Consider the following 20745-nt stretch of genomic DNA (forward strand, 5'->3'; position numbering starts at 1 on the left):
TTAAAAAAAACTTATATACGATTTAGAGCCAAAACAAAAAGTTTCACTTCCAATGTGTAACAATCGCCAAAACCTAAAAACTCGATAAGTGAATTGGCCGGTCACTGTACTCAGTTCGAACGCACAAAGAATTCTTAATACCTAATAGGTACGCGAAAAGATGAATTCAGTTAAATATTAACTCAACGCAATTAATACAATATTTCTATGGATGTAATTAAACATTGCATATAAAATATATGTATAACATATAAAACAAAAAATAAAATAAATAAATAAATTGCTTGTTCCAGCTTCGGTACTAAGACAGAATCAGCGAATGTGTCAAGCCAGTCACAGTGTGCCTGTGATGGATCTTATTGTGGCCACGGATGCTGCATGGAAGGGATACGATGTTGAACAGTTTATTTCGTACGTATTAATACATGTTTTTAGTAGTATACCTCTCTCAAACCTATACAGGCGTATAGAGACCACATATAGGCGTTTACTCGTTAGGATCGACAGTCGCGATAATCCGTCCGCTTATTACCAGTCGTCACCATTGGCTTTGTTCCCACTGGCGACAAATAGGAAATAAAAAGAATGTTACCAGGTGGTGGCAAACGGGATAAAAGATCTGTTGTTGCCAATGGCACCAAAGGGAATTTCAAATATTCCTGGTAACATAAGAGTTTTTTCCCATTTGTCGCTAGTGGGAACAAAGGCAGACGTGACGACTGGGAATAAGCGGACCCGTCGCTACTCCACTCACTCACTCAATCAATATATCGACATAAATATACACTATCGATTGGTAGCGTCTATTCGATCAGCCTGAAACGAAACTTGTGAAGGCAAATCGTACGGATATATAGGGGCCTTTTTTGATATAGCTTTTGTCTACAACATGGCCCAACATACCTTAAAATTTATTGTTCGGTGGTCATTATAACTTTATTAACATAGTTTCAAACTACGAACGTCGGGGCACTACCCAGAAAACTCAAACCAGGCTCTGTACTCTCTTGTTCTCCGTCCGAAACAATTACTGATAAATAAGTAATAGTTGACCAAATTAAAAGAAGAATGTGAAGTATGAAGCGTCATACGCATCGTGCGTGCGAATGACGCTTCATAGTTCACTTTGTCTTTTAATTTGGTTGAGTATTACTTATTATTAGGTAGAACGAGAGTAGACTCCCCTGAACCAATTTACTGTCCTCCTTTTCATAACTATAGTCGTCACCAAATAAGAGGCCAAATTTGACAGCTAAAGAAGGCGATAGTATGTAACTTTGAATGCGATCAACGTAACAATAAACAAACAATAATTAGCATAATTGACTTTAAAAAAAATACGTAAATTTTATTGAAACATTATACATATAATATGACAAATATATTTGAAGTACTGTTTTCGCACGAATTCCAAAATAAAATGCAATTTTGAGTTACTCCGAAACGTCCTGAAAACAGTTACGTCCTCAAACTATTTTTTCTTAAATAATAGTGTTGTAAGCAATTAATCGCCGAATTTCACCGAGTCTCTTCGATTTCTCGGCCAACATATTGACTTATGTAGTTGTTTTATTGATGAACATACTTGTTTACACTAAATTCTCGTAATAAACCATTTATGAATATAATAAAATCAGAATTAACAGAACTGGATACAATTAATCGGAATGTGGGACAATTTTACGAAAATAAGAGGAATTGCTACAGAATTGCAAAGAATTCTGTAGAATAGAATAGAATAGAATAGAATAGACATTTATTGCAACGCCACAACACATAGATACAAAAAAATATATTGATACTACTTAGACAAGCAAAACAAAACAAAAAGACGTAATTAACAAAATTAAAATAAAATGAAATAAGACAATAACAAACAAAGAGCAAAACAGAAAAATACTAAATATAACAACTACAAATGTTGTACTGTCATGTGTGCGGTTGTGGCGTACGCAAAAGGACTTCATTCAGCTTATGCCACAGCCGCAATTGACTGTGGCGCTGGTTTTCAATGAGCCCTGAGCTGAGATGAGTGACGGACGTGTGTGTCGCAAAATATAATAAACTAAAATAATTTGCTTAAATAATTGCGTATGTGTTCTTTGTACGTTGTGTTAATGCTGGGTCTTATATTATAGATCGCAAAAGTACTTAAATATAGCAAATATATATATATATATATATATATATATATATATATATATATATATACCTACTGTGTGCGTTTATAGTGTGATGACGTAATTACATAATAAATAAAATTATACAACTCGTTCGCTCCGAGTTGGGTTAGACGAAAGATGCGCGGACTGACGCACGGGAGGGGTGGGGACGCTATTTGACGCTGTAAATGAATTGCTTTTAACTGAACTGCATGATTTCACCTTTTAGGCTCCCTGAACAACAATGAACCGAAAAATATTCTAAGCAATCACAAACTCTTAAAAGTTTGAATCGATTTCTCGTGAAAATCATATAATGTGATTATCGATATGATTAGTCCACATCCCTATTTGCGTCACGATGACAAGTGTCAAATTTGGCCTATTATTTGGTGATGTAATCGACATTTTTAGCGAAACTGAGTTGTTAAAATATATGGAATCAGCGAAACGATCTACAACACCCTATAAGCGGTTTTTAAATATTTCGTTTTAGTTTATTTTTTTTGTTGAATTGATATTCAATTCTTTTTTGTGAAATTACTCCACTACGCACTCACTCTGCTTGTTGTCGGATCTTTGTATTTGGTTTTCACGACATTTTCAGTTTTATTGTTTACCAAAGTCAGTATGATTGACATTTTTCAAAGAAAATAAAACCTTGGGTGCCTATATCTCGAAAATTAGCAAATGCAAATGCGTTAGTTACGATTAGGAGAGTAGTTTATATTCGTTTCTCAAATTTGTCTTACTAAGAATAGAACCCGGGATATCATCATCAAGGGCCCATACTTATTAACACACCGTGTGTGTTTTAGACCATCGAGGTAGTCTTACTACCTCGATAGTCGATCAAAATGATCATGTGTCTGCTGTCTCACTTATTGACTAGTAAATAAAACTTAGACAAATAAATAAAGATCTCCACTAATCTTACAGTTCTAAATATATCTAGTAGTTTATGTGACTATTACATAATGAAAGGCATTAAAATACGAGTGTGGGTTTATGAAATGAGCTGATAGGCGAGTTTCAGAAGGACATCACACGAGTGTTTTAATGCCTAATTATGTAGGCACAGTTACATACACAGCTTTTTCTATACACATATTATAAGCGCTCTATGATGTGTTCAGGAACCGCATGTTACGACTGGCGAAATGGCGGTAAATAAAAACTTTTCTCATGCATGTCACACAACTGTAGTTTTTTTTTCAAATAATTAATTTTAAGAAAAATTAGAGTCGACCCCAACTATCATATCGTTCGATATCAAGTAACATGTGAAATTCGTCAAAATTGTTTGCTATTGACATTTCATTTACCAAGTTTCACGCTCACGTTTCATGTTATGCATGTATTTGTTTTGTTTGTGTTCGAGTCCGTGCTTCACTCATATCGGGCTTGCTGAAAACCAGCGCTGCAGGCTGAAATCTATCAGCCTGTAGCTAATAGCTGAGCAAATCCCGTTTGCGTGTGCCGCGACACGCATTTATTATTACATTTTTAATTTATTTTTTTATTTTGTTTTAATCATTATAATTATGTTTTAACTTTTGTTGTAAGTACTGTATTTTAGTTTAAAGTTTATAATATTGTATTTTAATTTTAAGATCATGTGTGTCTCGGTGCTTACGCAATAAAGTATTCTTATTCTTATTCATTTGGAATAAAACTTCACCTGGACTGATATTTATTATTAATAATTGAGGTCGAATGAAATTGTTTTGTTTTTCAGAGATGTTCGTAATTTGAATGTAATAATAAAATCGAATTTATGTTATTATTAAGCAATAATAACATTTTCACAGATAAGAAATTTGTTCTAACAAAACAGTTTATCTTTATGCTGGTCGTAATTTGCGGTTTTTGAACACATCATAGAGGGTTTATGATATAATAATTAATTGTATAAAAGCAACGGCTAACTATTTTCCAGATGGGCTGGTGGCGCTCTGGAGTTAGACTTACGACGAAGTACCCTGTCACTACTCCATGGCAATACAGGCCAATATATAGTGCCACCATCTGACAACCTAACGGCAGTGTTTTCTCATCTTAGCAATTATACTGACGAATGTGAGTAGGAGTCCCGTGCCAAACGCAGCAACAAATTGATGTAGTTATGATACGATATATTATAGTGAAACGCGCTGATCATAAACATCTAAGATCCAGGAAACTACAATGAGAAAAGCGCTAAACGCTCAATCTTTTCAAATTGTACAGCGCCTCTAGCGGCCACAAGAAGTAACATATGTGTACAAAATAGTTGACGCGTTCGCTAGCGACATCTGTAACTGTAAAGTCATGGTAGAGTCACAGAAATATTTAATAAGAACATTTCAAATATTAATGATGAACGAGAATATAATCATAATACATTACAATAAAAAAGAACATTGTTACCGTAAACTTCTGTAAAATTTCAATAGCTCTAGAAACTAGGATTTTGAAAATAGTGTCGTAGGATATAGTACGTTAGCTAATTGTGGTCGAGTTTGAAATTATCTGACTTACCAGCTTTGATGCCGCATTACCGGGTTTTCTTTTATGAACCATCTTTTAGCACAATTTTGTAGTACTATTTTGGAAATTCATACATTTATTTTTATTTTTCATAAATTAATAGCAGGAACAGGTATTGTAGGTAATTCTTTTGTGATATTTTTAAGCGTAGAATTAAGTAAGCTACATTATTAGTATAATTAACTGATATGCTTTACTCATGCAATTGCAATTGTTTTTGCTTTAATATAAAAATCTAGATTTAGTTTCTCTCGTTGGCTTTTTGTTCTTACTGGAAACCAGCGCCTTAAGATGTTTAGGTATAGGCAAGATGTACGGTCTTCGCCATATATATTGTTTATGTTTTTCTTCTATATATTGTTTCGAATTACTTGTACCTAATTAAACGGTCATTAACAACTTTCATTGCCAAACACACAAAAGCGTAAACTGTTCATTGCAATAAAAGTTGCCAGATATTTACTTTGCAATCCACTCTAGCTGAAACCTCTATCGAAACAAGTAATTGGCACGAAGCATGCTACTGACAGTGCACCCATTTAACAATATTGATTTTGACAGGGCCGACCAGGTTAAGCGTATCTAACGTCATATCAGCGACAATTCAGCATTCCTTAAATAAGACGTTGCTCGAAAAGAACACTACGGCCAGTGCAGGGCCAAGTACTGTTGTCCTTATAATCAGTCCTAGTGACAGACCTTCAGTCGCCGATATAGAAGCTGCTAGAGAACTTATGAACTCGCTAAGGATGTCCTACTTTGACGTATACTTCGCGTACACTGCTCAAGATCTAACTGAATTTCAAAATATAAACAACGAGTATTTGGATTATTCGGAATTGTTTTTGGCCGTACGTATCCTGTTTTTTTAATGTGCCGGAAGATTTTAATAACTGTTCAGAGTTTTATAAAGCCAAATAGAGACCTTTTTCGCCAGAGAGGTAAATTAAGGCGTATGTTGCTTTTATGCGAGCCGTCCAATACAGCGGGATGCTTAAGAGTTACATACTGGAATACAAATTATATACCATATACTACGTACCTTGTACTAAGTGTCGGAGGTACGATGGTGATTGCCTCTCCCGATCGGAAACTGCGTCTTTTCCGAGTCGAGGCGCATAACTGCGATTCACAACTGGCCGAGGAAACTTCTGACATTTCTAATCAGAACCATAGTTGATTTAACTCACAAATTAGAAAGATATAGTAGGAATCAAATTTATCTTCTCGCTCAGAAACCCATCTGATTTCGAGACTACTCGATTGGATCGATTCCGATTTGAATCAAAATCAGGACGCAGTTAAAATTTCGAAAAGTTTGTTTACCTAAATGCGAATTTTATTATGATTGTGCGAAGTCTGCCCTAGTTTCTGTGTGTTTCGTCAAACAGTTCTACAGGGAACTTCTTAAACTGTCTGATCCTGTATGTGCTTCTTCTAAATATCATGGATCTTTTAGTACCTTTTTTAAATTATACTGTCAATATTTCTAAGAAAGTATACATTCATGGAGATTGCGTTTTGCGAGATTTTTTTCACTATTCAAAGTGGTATAACTCTAATATGCTTTCCTTTTTACTGCACTAGAAGTCGGTACATAAACTCACCAATCAATACATAATAAAGTGCGCATAATCTTAATAAAATCTCCAAAGGGAATCTTATAGATCCATAAGGAGGTCCATAAGAAGTTTACTAGAAATTAATTTTAGAACGAACATTAATAATCAGTTATTAATATAAGTACATAAAAATATGTTACTTCAATGTTGCAGGTAGCATCATCCAACGTACAAGATGTGATTAGCACTGTAGATACTCTCTTGGTGAAGAGTGAGATACCATCGAGAATTTTCGGAGCCCATTGTCCGTTTAACGGCACTGTTTTCAATCAGACTGAATACGAAGACTTTGTGTTACCTAGCCGCACGAGAACCTATCGCATTCATCCATTCTATTTGATGCAACAACCGTTAGTGAATGTACAGGTATTGATTTATTTTAAAATTATGATTATTATTTAACTTTTATCCATCATGAATAAAAAAAATTTAAGTGTCATCGAATCTCGTATTCAATCACAACCACTTGTAATACATACCGTCCATGTCACTGATATCCCATCCCTTTCGTATTGCACATAATTAACAGTAACGAAACAGTGATACGGCATTTTTTACATTAGACGCAAGGTACAAAAACGATTCCAAATTAATCTATGTTTTGATTGTACCGCATAAAGTGGCAATAATTTCAACAAAGGTTTTTATTACCTCGGATGATTTTGCTAATTTTGTTTGTGCGCTCATTGCTCTTTGTGGTCTATTAAGACATACGAAACTCTCTATCTGCCAATTTTGCCAATCCCAATAGACCTTATATATTATTATGTAATGTATTAGTCACACGATTTTGTTAACTAATATTATTAATATTGTCTACCATGAGTTACTAACAATGACAGTTGTCGCTAGCGACAGTGCAATTTATATTTTGTATCCAAAATACTACTTCTTGTGATCGCTCGGGGGCTTTTATGTATAATTTACCGTACTAAACACGGTCGCTAGCGATAACTGTTACACTAAACTCCTGGTAGAGGCACTGTCCGAAGTAATATAAACGTCTACCATCGAAGCGGCAACGCTAAGTTCTCCCTATGAAGTTTTCTTACAGTAGTGTTCCATCTAGTAAAGCTTTGCCACACACGTCAATAGATGGCGCCACTTTGGCAACTCTAACCGAAATATTTATTATTAAAAAATATAAAATATTTTTTTTTTCAGTTTCGTAACGCTGGACAAGGTCGACTGCTAATATGTATGTGGCGAGGAGCAAAAGATGCTCACAGTCAAAGTTGTCAAAACCTTGGAGACCGAGACCGCTTTAACTTTAACTTGACCAATCCGTGTACGACACCGCAGTTTTGTTTACCAGCGTACTTCAGCGTCTCCGTTTTCGACTCTACTAACATATGTGCACGTAAGGAAGTTTAAAAAAACCATTAAAAAAAAAAAAAGGAAGATGTCATTTACATCTAGGCCCCGGGGGGATTCGAACCCCCGATCTCCTGTTTACTAGACAGGCGCTTTAACCAACTAAGCCACGGCGCCGATAGTAAACGTGGCGAAAATAAGAATCAGTTTAACAGAGAACGATAAAAGTGATAAAAATGGTAGCGTTTATAATTTTTATATTAAATTGATAAAATAAATTGTATTTTGCTCTATATTAAAACACTATGTATTATTCCTTTTTTATTTGCAGATAATGACTGCCGTTTGCCTAATCAAGTTGGATACTATTTGGAACACACGGGTTTAAGATGTTTACCGCTCCGAAGTTACGCTACATGTAGCAAAAACAGTGTTTTTATAATCTCAAGTTTTATTTTATTTTTATTCTATAAAACATGTTAATAATATTAAAAATATGTCAAAACTCAAAGGAAGGTATTTCTCTTTTACCCCTGGTGGGACTCGAACCCACAATCCCCGGCTTAGGAGGCCGATGCCTTATCCATTAGGCCACAGGGGCTTCTAGTAAACTACACCAAATTTTCGTTCTAATTTTTTTTTCCTAGGAAGTATAATATTTTTATTTTTTTTTCTTCAACCAAAATGTTCAATAACATATAAACTTAATTTACCTCAAGAATGTTCAATTCCAAGTAATTGTGGGCATAAATTAGTGATTGCTGGCCTCGGTTTTTTTATAGCGCCATCTATGACGCGCTTTATACAACTCTATAGGAATGAACAGTCTCTTACTGCATACTAACATTATAAAGCCACAATAGGTGACGCTGCAGTCGTGTTATGTGTTCCAAACAAGTAACAATTATTTAAATTGCATATTCAGTTTTTGGATAGTGGTTATTGAAACGTGAAAAATTTTTCTTGTACTTGTCATTTATAGAAAATATTAAATTATTTAATTAATTTTGTATAGTGCAATGCAGTATGTACTAGATTGTTTATTTCATCATCAAGAGTATCGACTCCGTGGCGCAACGGTAGCGCGTCTGACTCCAGATCAGAAGGTTGCGTGTTCAAATCACGTCGGGGTCAAACTATTATTTTTATTTATTTGGTAATTTGTTTTAAAAACGACAATAAAATTGTTACATGCCTAATTTAGAGTTATCACATGAATTTTTAAATCTGTATCGAAACATTGACACGTCTTTTACAATATCTGTACTACTTATAGACAGTTAATTGAAACTCTTGTCCATGCATATTAATTAGTACTCTGAGGGTCGTATTCCAGAACTCTACTCAATACTCAAGTCAGGACTTGAGTATTGCAGTGAACATTGAAAATCATACTCAAGGCCTTGCCCTTAGGGTCGTATTTCCAGTGCTTTACATCATACTCAAGTCTCAAATCCTGACTTGAGCATTGAGTAGAGTTCTGGAATACGACCCTAAGATTACTCTTAGGGTCTACCTAACTAGGGGGTACCTACCTACCTATTAATGGCTTGGTACTGGTTACATTAGGTTATTATATCATATACACTTACTGTTTCTACTTTGTCTATTGTATCGATTGTCCACAGCCAATCCGTATGTCTTATTGTTTTAAATTTGAATTTGAACTAGAAACGGGAAAGGTTAATAGATTCCAGTTGAAAGCTGATGTCAGGTGACAAGGTCCATAGAGGTCTTAGAGGATGGAAAAAAAGGGTAGAGGTTTCCTTTTTTTTTTTATCCTCTAAGGTAGAGGTACAGCTAGTTCTAGTGTCAGTGTGTCAATGCGCTCGTTACACACAATTGTGACTTTGAAACTACAAGATAATAATGTACAATATATGACCATTCTTTTATGATTATTATATTTATCCTAGTCCTTTGGCTTTGTAGACGCCATATTAGTACTAGTTTTTGAAAATTGGTCTAAATTGTTATAAACTTTGTAGTCCTAGTGTTTTCTTTAAAAGTTAATGACATTTTGCCTTTGTAGGGAATTTTGGCCTTCCATAAAGTGTTAGGAAGATGTGTTCTCCTTAAAATGAACCAAAATCGCTGTAATATAGGTAAAACATGTTGATGTTTTAAATTAATTTTTGAATCAGATCACTTCAACGTAATAATACATTGACGATACCAAATCGTGTCTCACGTCTGTGAGACACGATCCACCGAAAACCAGTGGACATGTGAGAAATAGAGATTGGAGACATATTTGGACATTTAACGAGTATATGTTAAAATATTTTAGTTTGTACAAGCTGAATAAATACATAAATAAGTAGTATTTACTACGAATTTAAGGAAGGTAGACTTGTTTAAGGATACATATATTGTTGGGAAGTTGTTATTTATGATCTATACGAACTACAATTTGGATGTAAATCCGCGAATGTTGCGACGTCATTAAATAGTCTGAATACCATCAAAGCGTGTTCAAGCTCTCGTTAAGTCTACGGATATAAGTATCCATTTATTATATTAAATCAAACACAATCATATCCGTATAAGTACGGATATGATTAGCAACTTTCACAAAAGTAGGTGTGGCATCTGCGTCACAACCTAACACGTACTGAAAATTATTTATAAAAATATTCATTGCTGCATTGGGCCACCGACCGGTGATCTCTGCCTAACACATTCCTTTTAGGGAAAAGACTCAGGCTCAGTTGTAATGGTTGAGATGTCAAGTTGAGAACGACTTGAAGACGACAATGATGAGAGGTTTTTCGGAATATAGCTATATAATATAGCTTAAATAAGAATAAAATAAAGCACACCAATAAAAATCCAATCCTTTGTCAAGTTACTAAAGTCGTGATAGTAAATGACTTAGTTTCATATTATTATGGTGCAAAGTGCGGTGTCGTGTCGTACGTCACAAGCATTAATGACGTTTCGTCTGAAGATAAAACGATGCTCAGGTATGGCTCAGGTGAGCGGTCACACTAAGGCGAAATGAATCGCATTCTTGGCATTAGACAAGCGAGCGTACCTATATCATCCTTGTGTGTTTTCCTGCATGACTGTTTCCAGTCGCGCTCTACACCAATATGCCTACTGCCTGTCTGTATGCGTGCCGCAGTTTTGTTAGTGTTCTAACATGGAGGTCATGAAGTGATTGGAACGTGAAATAACTCTTTTTTTGTATACCTACGCTCATAAAGTAGTTAGCATTGTTACCGAGCATAAGTATCGTTATTTTCAGCGGTGAAGTCATTTGGGGAATTGTTGTTCTTTTTTCACTCAAATGTGGTAAAAAATTGCTCTTGTGAAGCGAGGTTTTTAAATGATAACGTGGCTTCGTCCCATTATTGTTTTGTTTTAGATGGCGTCATTGTCGCAGTCAGACACCAACTTTCCGAGGCGTCAACGTTAAGTAAAGCAGACAATGACGCAAATTGTCTGACGTCTACCAATGTGTCTTCATGATCGTCAATCAGACTTTTACCGAGTGCTTCTGAATAATTGACCCCCATTTCGGCAGCACACGGGACCGATGTCACAAAAGCACGCCATTTAGTTAGAAACTCTATTAGTTCCGAATAAGCATTCATAATTGATTATTCCAATGATTTTTTATTTTCATGACGCATCGTCAACTCATTATACGGCACACTGCTAGGCAGGGCTCCTCATTAAGGAGAGTGTTTAGCTAGGCCTACCTCTACGTATAATGGCGATTTCACACGTTTATCAAGGATTTAAAAAGATTACGAACGTTCTTCAAAGTTTCATTACGATATTCTCGCCGTTACCGAGAGGTTACTTAGACATTCACCAATAATATTGCGTACTTTGTATTGTATTGGAAATTGCAGGTGATAATAATTGTGCTTGACTACCACACTAGTTCAGTAGCAGTAGAGCTCCTTGCGTAAGAGTTCGTCCAGGAAAGTACTGCCTGTACTGTACTAAAATTACAGACACATGAGATTTGTCAGGGTGACAGGTGCAGTGGCAATGCCCTTCAGATCTGCAATTTAAATCTATGAGTAGCATTGCAACTGTTATGGACAGGCGTGGAGCTACACGCTACCACCAGGCTCACGACTTGTTCGACCCGTCACATGATTTACGTGGGCTGCACTATAAGCTTCCGGAATGAATAAGTCAGTCAGAAAGACCATTTATAAAAAAATATTATAAATGGTCAGAAATGAATTTATGTTTCTCAAAATATTCTCCGTTAGCGTTAATGCACATTTTCATACGAATGTATCAATTTTGAAAACATTTATGCCACTTCTCCGTAACAATCTCGGAAACATATTTTTCATACTCTTCGACAGCCTCTTCAGGCGATGAAAATCGTTGACCGCGTAAATGGTTCTTAATTTTTGGAAACAAATAAAAGTCACAAGGTGCCAGGTCGGGACTGTACGCGGGATGGCTCATAAGGTCAAAGTTGTTCACCTTCAAAAATTCATTTGTCTGTCTGACTGTGTGAGAACTGGCATTATCGTGGTGCAAGATGATACGACGTTTACGGTTGTTTTTGCGGAGTTTGTCAATAACTTCTGGCAAACAAATGGTCGTGTACCAATCACTATTCACGGTACAACGATTCTCCAAAGCAACAGTAGCCACGTGTCCAGTTTTATTAAAAAAGAAGCAATCATCCGTTTAGAGGCACTTTGCACGGGCGCCACTTTGGTTGGTTTCGGCTCATCTCGAAAGACCCATACGCTCGATTGCTGTTTTGTTTTGGGATCATAACTATAAATCCATCTTTCGTCACCTGGTACTATGTCCCACACCAAATTTGACGCCCATTCGTTGAATCTGGTAAACATGGCATTGCACCAAGTGAGGCGATCCGTTTTTTGAGCCTCAGTCAAATTGTGTGGGATCCACGAGATCACAGCTTTTTCACACCCAAATGTTTGTGTAGTATTGATTGTATTTGACTCATGCCTATGCCTAAAGATGCCCGAATCTCGTGGTATGTCACATGCCTGTCTGTTTAGAGCATACGGCCCACAGCAATCATGTTTTTGTTGTTCACAGCAGTGGACGGGCGACCATCACGAAATTCGTCGCTGAGATTCGCACGACCGCGTTTGAATCTGCAAATCAGCTATCAATAGTCGTTTTGCTGGTGCTTCATCGCCAAAAGCAGTTTGAAGCCGAGAGAAGCTCCGTTGAACTGTTAGATTACACTTAAAGAAAATTTTCACGAGTTAAATCCATGGTGATGTAGACAACCAATTTCTAAAATGACGCCACAATGTAAAAACAAGTGACAGTCAGATGAAACAAACTGTATTCTACAGCCCAAAGAGTTCCATTTTCAAATGTTGTAATTACTTTTTAAATATTGTTTATGTAAGTGGCTAGTTCCGGAAACTTATAGTATAGCGCCCTATGTATAAAAAAACACCAATAGTCTCAAATTAGGGATTTCACTGTACTATGAATAGCAGACAACAGATTTTATTTTTTTGACGGCCTCGGTGTCTTAAATTTTTACAATGTGGCTGCTTTATGCGGAGGTTCCGAGTTCGATTCCCGGTAGGACCAATTTGAGAAAGAAATTTTTCTAAATCGATTCTGGTCTGTGTGTTCTGGGAAGTGTCCTATTGCGAATTCCGTTGCTCTGGTACTCATAGTACAGGGAATTCCTTACTTTGAACCAGGCAGTTTTGTGATTGTCTGGTACATTACTTAGGGGCACCATCCAGAACGGAATCAATTCAAAAAAGATTTGAGAAGAAATATGTTGAAATGTTTACCAGGACCTGTAAAATGTTAACAAAACTCTAATACGATAATGACTAGAATACATACATTACATTTTATAATATATAAAAAGTATGAACATGATTAAAATATAATTTTACGATCTCGAAGCGGTTTGAACTCAGGGTGTTAGATTAGGAGGTCCGGGTTCATAACCGGTAATACATTGTATATGGAAAACTATTTTTTATAAAATTTCATATTAAGTTTATTGAATATCCGATGTTATACTATCATGATAATCCATTAAGTATTTTTGTGAAATTACTCCACTAGTTTATATTTATAAAAAAATATGAATACAATATGAAGCGACCTCGCTACGGTATGGCCGCTGGTTCGAGTCCAACCGGATCGAAGGATTTTTTATTTGTATTAATATTTTTATAAATTTTGTGCGATTCGTCTCTCTGATCTGTCCTAAGAAATTAATTTGATTGCTATGGTACAATACTTACACATAATTTTCTTTGAGACTAGGCAATTGGTTAAGACTCGACTGATTAATTTGTTTATTTAATTAATTGTGTTGCAATTTAAGAAAAAGATGTCATCTCTATTTTGATTTACTATTAAGTCTGATACGAGTGATGGAAGTGGAAGCGATATAATAATAATATAAATATGGTTGATACCACAACAATTACTTTTTTTATAATACCAAATGAGGGCACGAACTAGTCGTGGGTCTGGTGGTAAGAAACACGCCTGTCCACAATGGTTGCAGTACTACCCATAGGTTTAAAACGCAAAGATCGGAGGGGCTCTGCCTCTGCGTCTGTCACTCTGAGACAAAAGTTGACAAGTCCCAAGAGTTTGTAATTTCACCAGCACCCCCTGCCTTTCAAAATTACTGCTTGGCAGCACTCCCCTGGACGAACTTGTGACGGTGTGACCTCCTTACACCGACATCTCACCTCTTTGTATCGCCTCTCTCCGCTTGTATCCTATCATTTTTTTTTATTTTACATGTATTTAAATTTTAAATTTGAATTGTCCCATCTTCCTTCACTTTCTCATTTTGTTTTCGTACCACGGTCACTCCCAGCACGACCGCCACAACAGTCGGAGCTGTTTCAAATTCCATCGCGAATAATCGCTAACTTTGGTTCTTTACAACGTTTATAATCATTAAATAAGCTAAATCATGTGCAATAATTTATTAGTCTACAGCCTTCGTGTTTATCTGTAATTCAGTTACTCGGTCCATTTAGGGGTAAGTGCCTTAATAATAAAGTGTAGGGAGTGTTTTATACTGTTGTACCAGTTTCTTTACATTTACCTTTTTATTGTTACAGACCTTTTTTTAAACTTTACTTCTTTAATAAATTTTGTGGACTAGAAGTTTCCCGTTTCATTGCCGTGAACCTGTTCACGGCTAGTTAGGGTTACAACCCTTTCAAACTCTTTCATATGGAGCTCTACGGCTAATAAAATATTCTTACCTGGTCTCAAAACTAGGGAATTACGGCACTATAAAGACCAGAGCAAGGAAGTTCACTCCAGGGCACTACTCAGATTTCAAATTGCTCCAATCGGGATTCGAACCCGGGACCTCCTCATCCATCGCCTATATTGTCAAATGTTGGGTCACGTAGGTTGTCGATTCTTCTGTGGATGATAGGCGTAAGTAGTATTTTTTTTTATAACATCAAGTGACGGGACGAACAAGTCGTGCGCCTGATGGTAAGCAACACGCCTGTCCATAACAGTTACAATGCCACTCAGAGCTTTAAATTGCAAAGTTCTGAGGGTCACTACCACTGCGCCCGTCACCCTGAGACATAAGATCACAAGTCCCATGTGCCTTTAATTTCACCAGCACCCTTACCCTTCAAAATCGGAACACAGTAATGCTGTCATTACAGCTTGACGGCAGAAATAGGTAAGGTGGCAGTACTACCCAAGACGAACTCTTTCACAAGGAGTGTATACATATGTGTATGGTAAATTAATGACTATTTACCTTATTAAAAATATTAGTGGCGGATGAGGTTTGCAAAATAATTGTCACATGTGAGGTATGCAGAATTAGAGACACACCTCCCGTACATGTGTTTTGTACATAAATCTATGGCAGCCGTGGCGAATGACGTTAAGCTTGAACATCTCACGTGGAGACCAAGGACTCGACACATGTCAGCCAAACAAATTGCACGTGGTCACCCATTTCATTAGTCCGTGCTGTACACAATTGTCACCGTAATGAAGATGGTATAAAATACAAGGTAAACCAGAACGACAGCAACGTAAAAACACGTTTTGTCCAGTTTTATTGTTTGCTTGCTGTCGAGTTTTTTTGCGTCTATTTGCTTATTCATCCGCATTTTAGCTGAAATGAGTGCTTTTGGTTAACAATTACACATCAGAGCGCAAATACATTAAACTTGTTAATAGTATGTTACAGTCATTTATTTGCGAATTCGCAATGAAACGGCAATGATGCAACACGAGTTCAAAATTTGTACGAGTATGGTAATGAGGCCAGTCTGTAATTTATTTAATAAAACAAAATTGTTATTGGAATGTTATTTGTGCAAATATATGTGAATACGTACATTATTGTGTGGCAAGTCACGCGGCTGTGCTGGTACGCGATACCGCATGACGACTGGGGGCTTGGTGCCAAGCCAGCCAATCACAGGCCAGGCGAATGTGTGTCAGAGACGGAAAAGCGATCGTAAAACTATTGTTGCACAATTTGAATTAAGAAAAAAATTACTTGAAACACTTTTTGCATGCAGTTTTTAGTACACTTTAGAAAAAAAAAAAAAAGGTAGCTACTATATCAGTTCAAAATATTTATTGGCATGCTTTAAGTTTCTTTAAAATAAATAAACAATAAAACGTACATACTCATAGTCCCGCACTAGAGAAACGTGTATCGCGGGTGCCATTGACATTCGCATAAACAACCACAAATTACATCCAAAGTCACGAGAGAAATAAATGTAGGTTATACAAATATTTCTCCCGGTCCGGGAATCGAACTTGGGATCTCCAGACCAGTACCTATGATAACCATTCGGCCATGGAGGCAGTTAAATAACTTTGTACTTTGTGTTTTTTACGTCTTTGTACACTTGAACCTACCAAAATAGTTTTGGGTAATTGGTATGTTTCGCCTGCGAGTTGAGAGATCCGAGACGGTGGAAGACGTGATAACGGGCGTTGCCAGTATTATGAAAATAATGACGTTCTGCTATTGGCGCTATTAGAAGTTATCTGGTAAAGATTTCAATCTTGATATCGAGCGGGCGTTCTTATTGATCGCCGCTCTACCATTAATTGGGCTCTGTTTCGGCGATGCTCACGTTACATATGTTATTTACCAATCACAAATATATCTTCAAATGAAAGGTGTAGATACTTATCAGTCCTATGTTGGATTCAACACAAATGTAGTGCATGATGCAAGAGTTCGCAATAATTGTGTAGGAAGAGTGCGTGAGTAGAGGCACGACGTGCGGCGGCAGTGCGCCTGCACCGCCGATTGCAGACCGCGCGCTGTATGCCACACCTCCAACAGCTGTGAACGTATTGCTTACACATCCTTGTAATATTACGATCTCTGACGTCATCCTGACGACGTCTATTCACTACAAATGAAGGTTATGCCCATTATTATGAACAGGATTAATACACAACTTAAACTTAACTTAATGTTATCCTAAAATTACTAAACAAGGACTTGGCAAATTCTTCATGTAAATGGACCTAATCCACAATTATCGCATAAATACTAAATAAGAACTAAATAATTGTCCCCTACTTACCTACATTAGGAAGACTATGATAAGATGATATAGCCTTGATTTTTAAATGATGTTATTTACCTAAACTACATCAGTTAATTTGCTTACCTAATTAATGTAAAAAATGACCGAAAAAAACTCATTCGACGTTTAAAAAACTTGACTTAGATAATCTTAAAAAAGTTGTTAAGTGGGGTCTTGTTCTCGTTCACCTTCTCGGGAATTCCGTGGAAAACATAAAAAATACCAAAAAACCTGTTATTGCTGTTAACTGCTAGCTGGCAACGTAGTTGTTATTATGTTTTTCATTTTGGCAAACCATTAGGTAAATATTTTTTGTTCGTCGCAATGTCAATTGAATGACAAGTCATGTACAACTCATTAATATCACATGGCTTAATATTTGAATAAGCAGACGTTAGAGCAAAAGGCTTACTGTCCTTAATTACTCGTTAATTCCTCGAAGCGAGTGTCTAGTTACAAATAGGTATAACCAATTTAAACTGACCGTTTGGCGTGGTTTCGTCAAGGATCTGAAGTCAGGCGCCGGCGGCTCTCGTACTAGATTGAAGTAATTGCTTGTGATCAAGAGTGGAATTTTCCAACCACGAGTTGAACTGATTTTGCACGGTAAAGCGAAAATTGCGAAAAATTGCGTTTTATTGATAGGCGTGTAAATCGACAACAGTTTGTATATGTAACTGAATATGATATTTCAATATATTTTTCATCTCACTAGCTCGGAAAGGCTTTCATTAGAAATCTGCGCGCAAAAGCGTTTTTTGCACGCTAGTGAGGAAAGGTTTTTGAAATTCGAACTTTTTATTCGATGAGAAATAAAAGATAATGGCACGTTCAACTACGCGATTTGTCGTACATTACATAATTAAGTAATATAAATCCGTTGGTATCTTTTATTCTTATTATTCTTGACATTAAATTGACAATGATAACTAATTGTGTTTATTAAATTATTTTAATTCGTCGAAGATCTAAAACTAATTAAACTACTAATTGAATCACACAAAATAAAGGTACAAGCAAGAATAAAAATTGATGAGGTGTAAATTCAGACGCATCCGAAGTTAAACTTTTTCTTCTAATTAAAAAAAACTGTCGTTTTATAGTTCAACCGATTTTCTTTCATCTACCTACCATTTTCCTCGCTATAGTGAAGTGAAAAGTATTTAAATAGTTTCATTACTAATAATTAATAATAGATTAAGGTTACTTAGCGGAAATCCATGTTAATAAAAATGGAAGTAAATTAATTTGCTACTTCGTGAAGGTTAAATCGTGCAAAATAGCTGCAAAATAGGTGAAAAGTTGTGTTTCGCTCGGCAGCAAAGTTGTTTTGCGTCCTCGCTACGATCAGGAATCTATTTTTGGACCATTCGCTTCCCTCGTGGTTCAATCTTAGCTCCCTTCTCTGCTCAGGTTTCAATGTGCTGTGTGGTCTTGTCAGCCTTGCATAACTATTACATACGTATAAGAACTACGCTCTAAGAATGAAATCGTAGTAACGGCCGTTTGTCCCACAATGGGTAATCTTCATACTTGAGTTTGGTTGGGGGCTAGAACTAAGAATGTATGACAACGTGATTTGACAGTATCGAACGGGGCCACATTTCTGCTAATTTTCTTAAAACCGTTGGTCATTGTAATTCCGTTGAGATTATATTGCAATTATGACAATATTTGTTAATCTGCTAAAGTCTAGTTGCAATGACAGTAGAGCCTCAAAAGCGTCAGTGGAATGCGTCATTAATTCAATCACATACTAACGATCGATGTTGCCTTACTAAAACTACCGTGGAAATGACTATGCTTTATCTCCCTATGCCGTTTAATCAGCAATTTAGTCTTCAAATTAAATGCATTTTTTATGTAATTAATGGCGTACCATTGACGTGCCATCGAAGAGCAAAATACCAAGAAATTCTAGTAGCAATTGAGTTCCTTGTGAAAGAGTTCGTCTAGGGAAGTACTGCCACCTTACCTATTTCTGCCTATTGAAATTACAGGCACATGGGACTTGTCAACTTATGTCTCAGGGTGACGGGCGCAGTGGCAGTGCCCCTCAAATCTTTGCGATTTAAAGCTCTGAGTGGCACTGTAACTGTTATGGACAAACATGTAGCTTACCATCAGGCGCACGACTTGTTCGTCCCGTCACTTGATGTTATAAAAAAAATTTGCAATGGTAGTTGAAGAATAGCTCGACGGCTAGCCACTGATAAGCCTCTGCTCTTAACTTTTACTTTTACCAAACGTCCAAAATCCTGCCATTGACATTCTATTGACATACAACTAAGATGAGACCCGAGTCGTTTCAGAGTTTTGAACGTGCCGTTCATTAACGGACTTTGAGAGTAGTTCCGTACATCATACATAGTGGAAAAACGGCCTAACTACTTCGTCCTTCAAGAGAGTCCCAGGGTCAAAACTTTGTCTGAACGCTAGGTTACCAATGCACAGTAAACCAAAAGCGCCCTTATGCATATCCTATGCGATAATATTTTCTGTGGTAGGTATTTTAATGATTGCTGGACAATGTAAAACCTTTCAAAGAAGACTTATACCGAAACTATAAATCAAAACAAATTGCGTCACCGTCATCCTTGACAAGATTCCGTTCTCGCTTTGGTATGACTAATTAAATCAACCTGTGTTATATCTTAAATCGCGGTCCAAAATAGACCCATTTACACAGTGCACTTCCTACTTACAAATCATCTATAATTCTCAACTGGCTATCCACCAAGGCTGACAAGTTTTAACCTTGACTCATACATAACATTGATGGACAGGTAGAAAACTGTTTCTATCAGTTATACACAATAAAGCACTTCCTTATGTAACAAGTACGCTCATTTATAGGTTTTTGAAACTTTATATCGATTTTCGTTCCCAGAAAGAACTTTGCGGTTTAGGTATTCCTAAAACATTTACACGTTTACATTGAATAAAGGTGTTTAAGCATGATATCATAAATAATTCATAAATATGTATATCGTGTATTTCGCGATTGCTGTAAATTGGAAAAGAATGTGGTATCTATACGTGATTTTAGATCCGGAAAAGATTGTTTTATCGCCACTTTATAAATATATTCCACATAAATCGAGTTCTTAGGACCTCGCGACTGTTACTTTATTTGAAAAAATAAATATGCGCGATTTAGTTCCGATACATTAGTTTTATTCATAATAAGTATATCTAATTAAATTAGCTCTCTAACGAAAAGCTTTCAGCCTTTTAATTTAATGTACATTACATACCTACCATAGGCTTCCAGTCGTTGTTATATAGTACTATAATAATATATAAATACCTATAGCTACCCCAGCCGTCTCACATTCCTTTTTGCAACTAAACATATTCGAACGTTCGAAGGTTCTCGATATCAAAATGAACGAGCAATTTATTTTTCATTTGTTGAAGTATTTTCAATGGTGTTAATTACCACCATAGAAAATATTTGGAATAGATTACTGTTTAATTCGCAATTTAATTGAGTATTCTATTATATTATTCTAGTCTATGATTTAAGACCAAAGCCATGATTAAGGCAAATTT

The 20745-nt window shown here is 36.2% G+C and overlaps 1 protein-coding gene and 3 non-coding genes across 7 annotated transcripts in view; 2 read left to right on the top strand and 2 right to left on the bottom strand.

Moving 5' to 3' along the window:
• Nucleotides 1-8179, top strand: part of LOC113230229 — a 16644-nt gene extending 8465 nt beyond the window's left edge. For 3 of the 4 annotated variants that reach the window (XM_026464056.1, XM_026464059.1, XM_026464058.1), the window contains 6 exons: nucleotides 294-411; nucleotides 4102-4241; nucleotides 5253-5542; nucleotides 6467-6679; nucleotides 7478-7673; nucleotides 7959-8179. In XM_026464056.1, coding sequence (XP_026319841.1) covers nucleotides 294-411; nucleotides 4102-4241; nucleotides 5253-5542; nucleotides 6467-6679; nucleotides 7478-7673; nucleotides 7959-8110 — 1109 coding nt within the window. In that variant the 3' untranslated portion in view covers nucleotides 8111-8179. Of the gene's footprint in view, nucleotides 1-293; nucleotides 412-4101; nucleotides 4242-5252; nucleotides 5547-6466; nucleotides 6680-7477; nucleotides 7674-7958 lie in introns of all 4 variants that reach the window. The other variant, XM_026464057.1, reaches the window with a different exon arrangement.
• Trnat-agu lies at nucleotides 7731-7804 on the bottom strand. The gene has a single exon. It is a non-coding gene; the product is annotated as a tRNA-Thr (tRNA).
• Trnar-ccu lies at nucleotides 8156-8228 on the bottom strand. Its single transcript has one exon. It is a non-coding gene; the product is annotated as a tRNA-Arg (tRNA).
• A 461-nt stretch (nucleotides 8229-8689) lies between these two features.
• Nucleotides 8690-8761, top strand: Trnaw-cca. Its single transcript has one exon. It is a non-coding gene; the product is annotated as a tRNA-Trp (tRNA).
• The last annotated feature ends 11984 nt before the right edge of the window (nucleotides 8762-20745 follow it).

The sequence above is a fragment of the Hyposmocoma kahamanoa genome, unplaced genomic scaffold (genome assembly GCF_003589595.1).
Source record: "Hyposmocoma kahamanoa isolate Upper Pololo Valley unplaced genomic scaffold, ASM358959v1 63, whole genome shotgun sequence".
NCBI classification, from domain to species: domain Eukaryota; kingdom Metazoa; phylum Arthropoda; class Insecta; order Lepidoptera; family Cosmopterigidae; genus Hyposmocoma; species Hyposmocoma kahamanoa.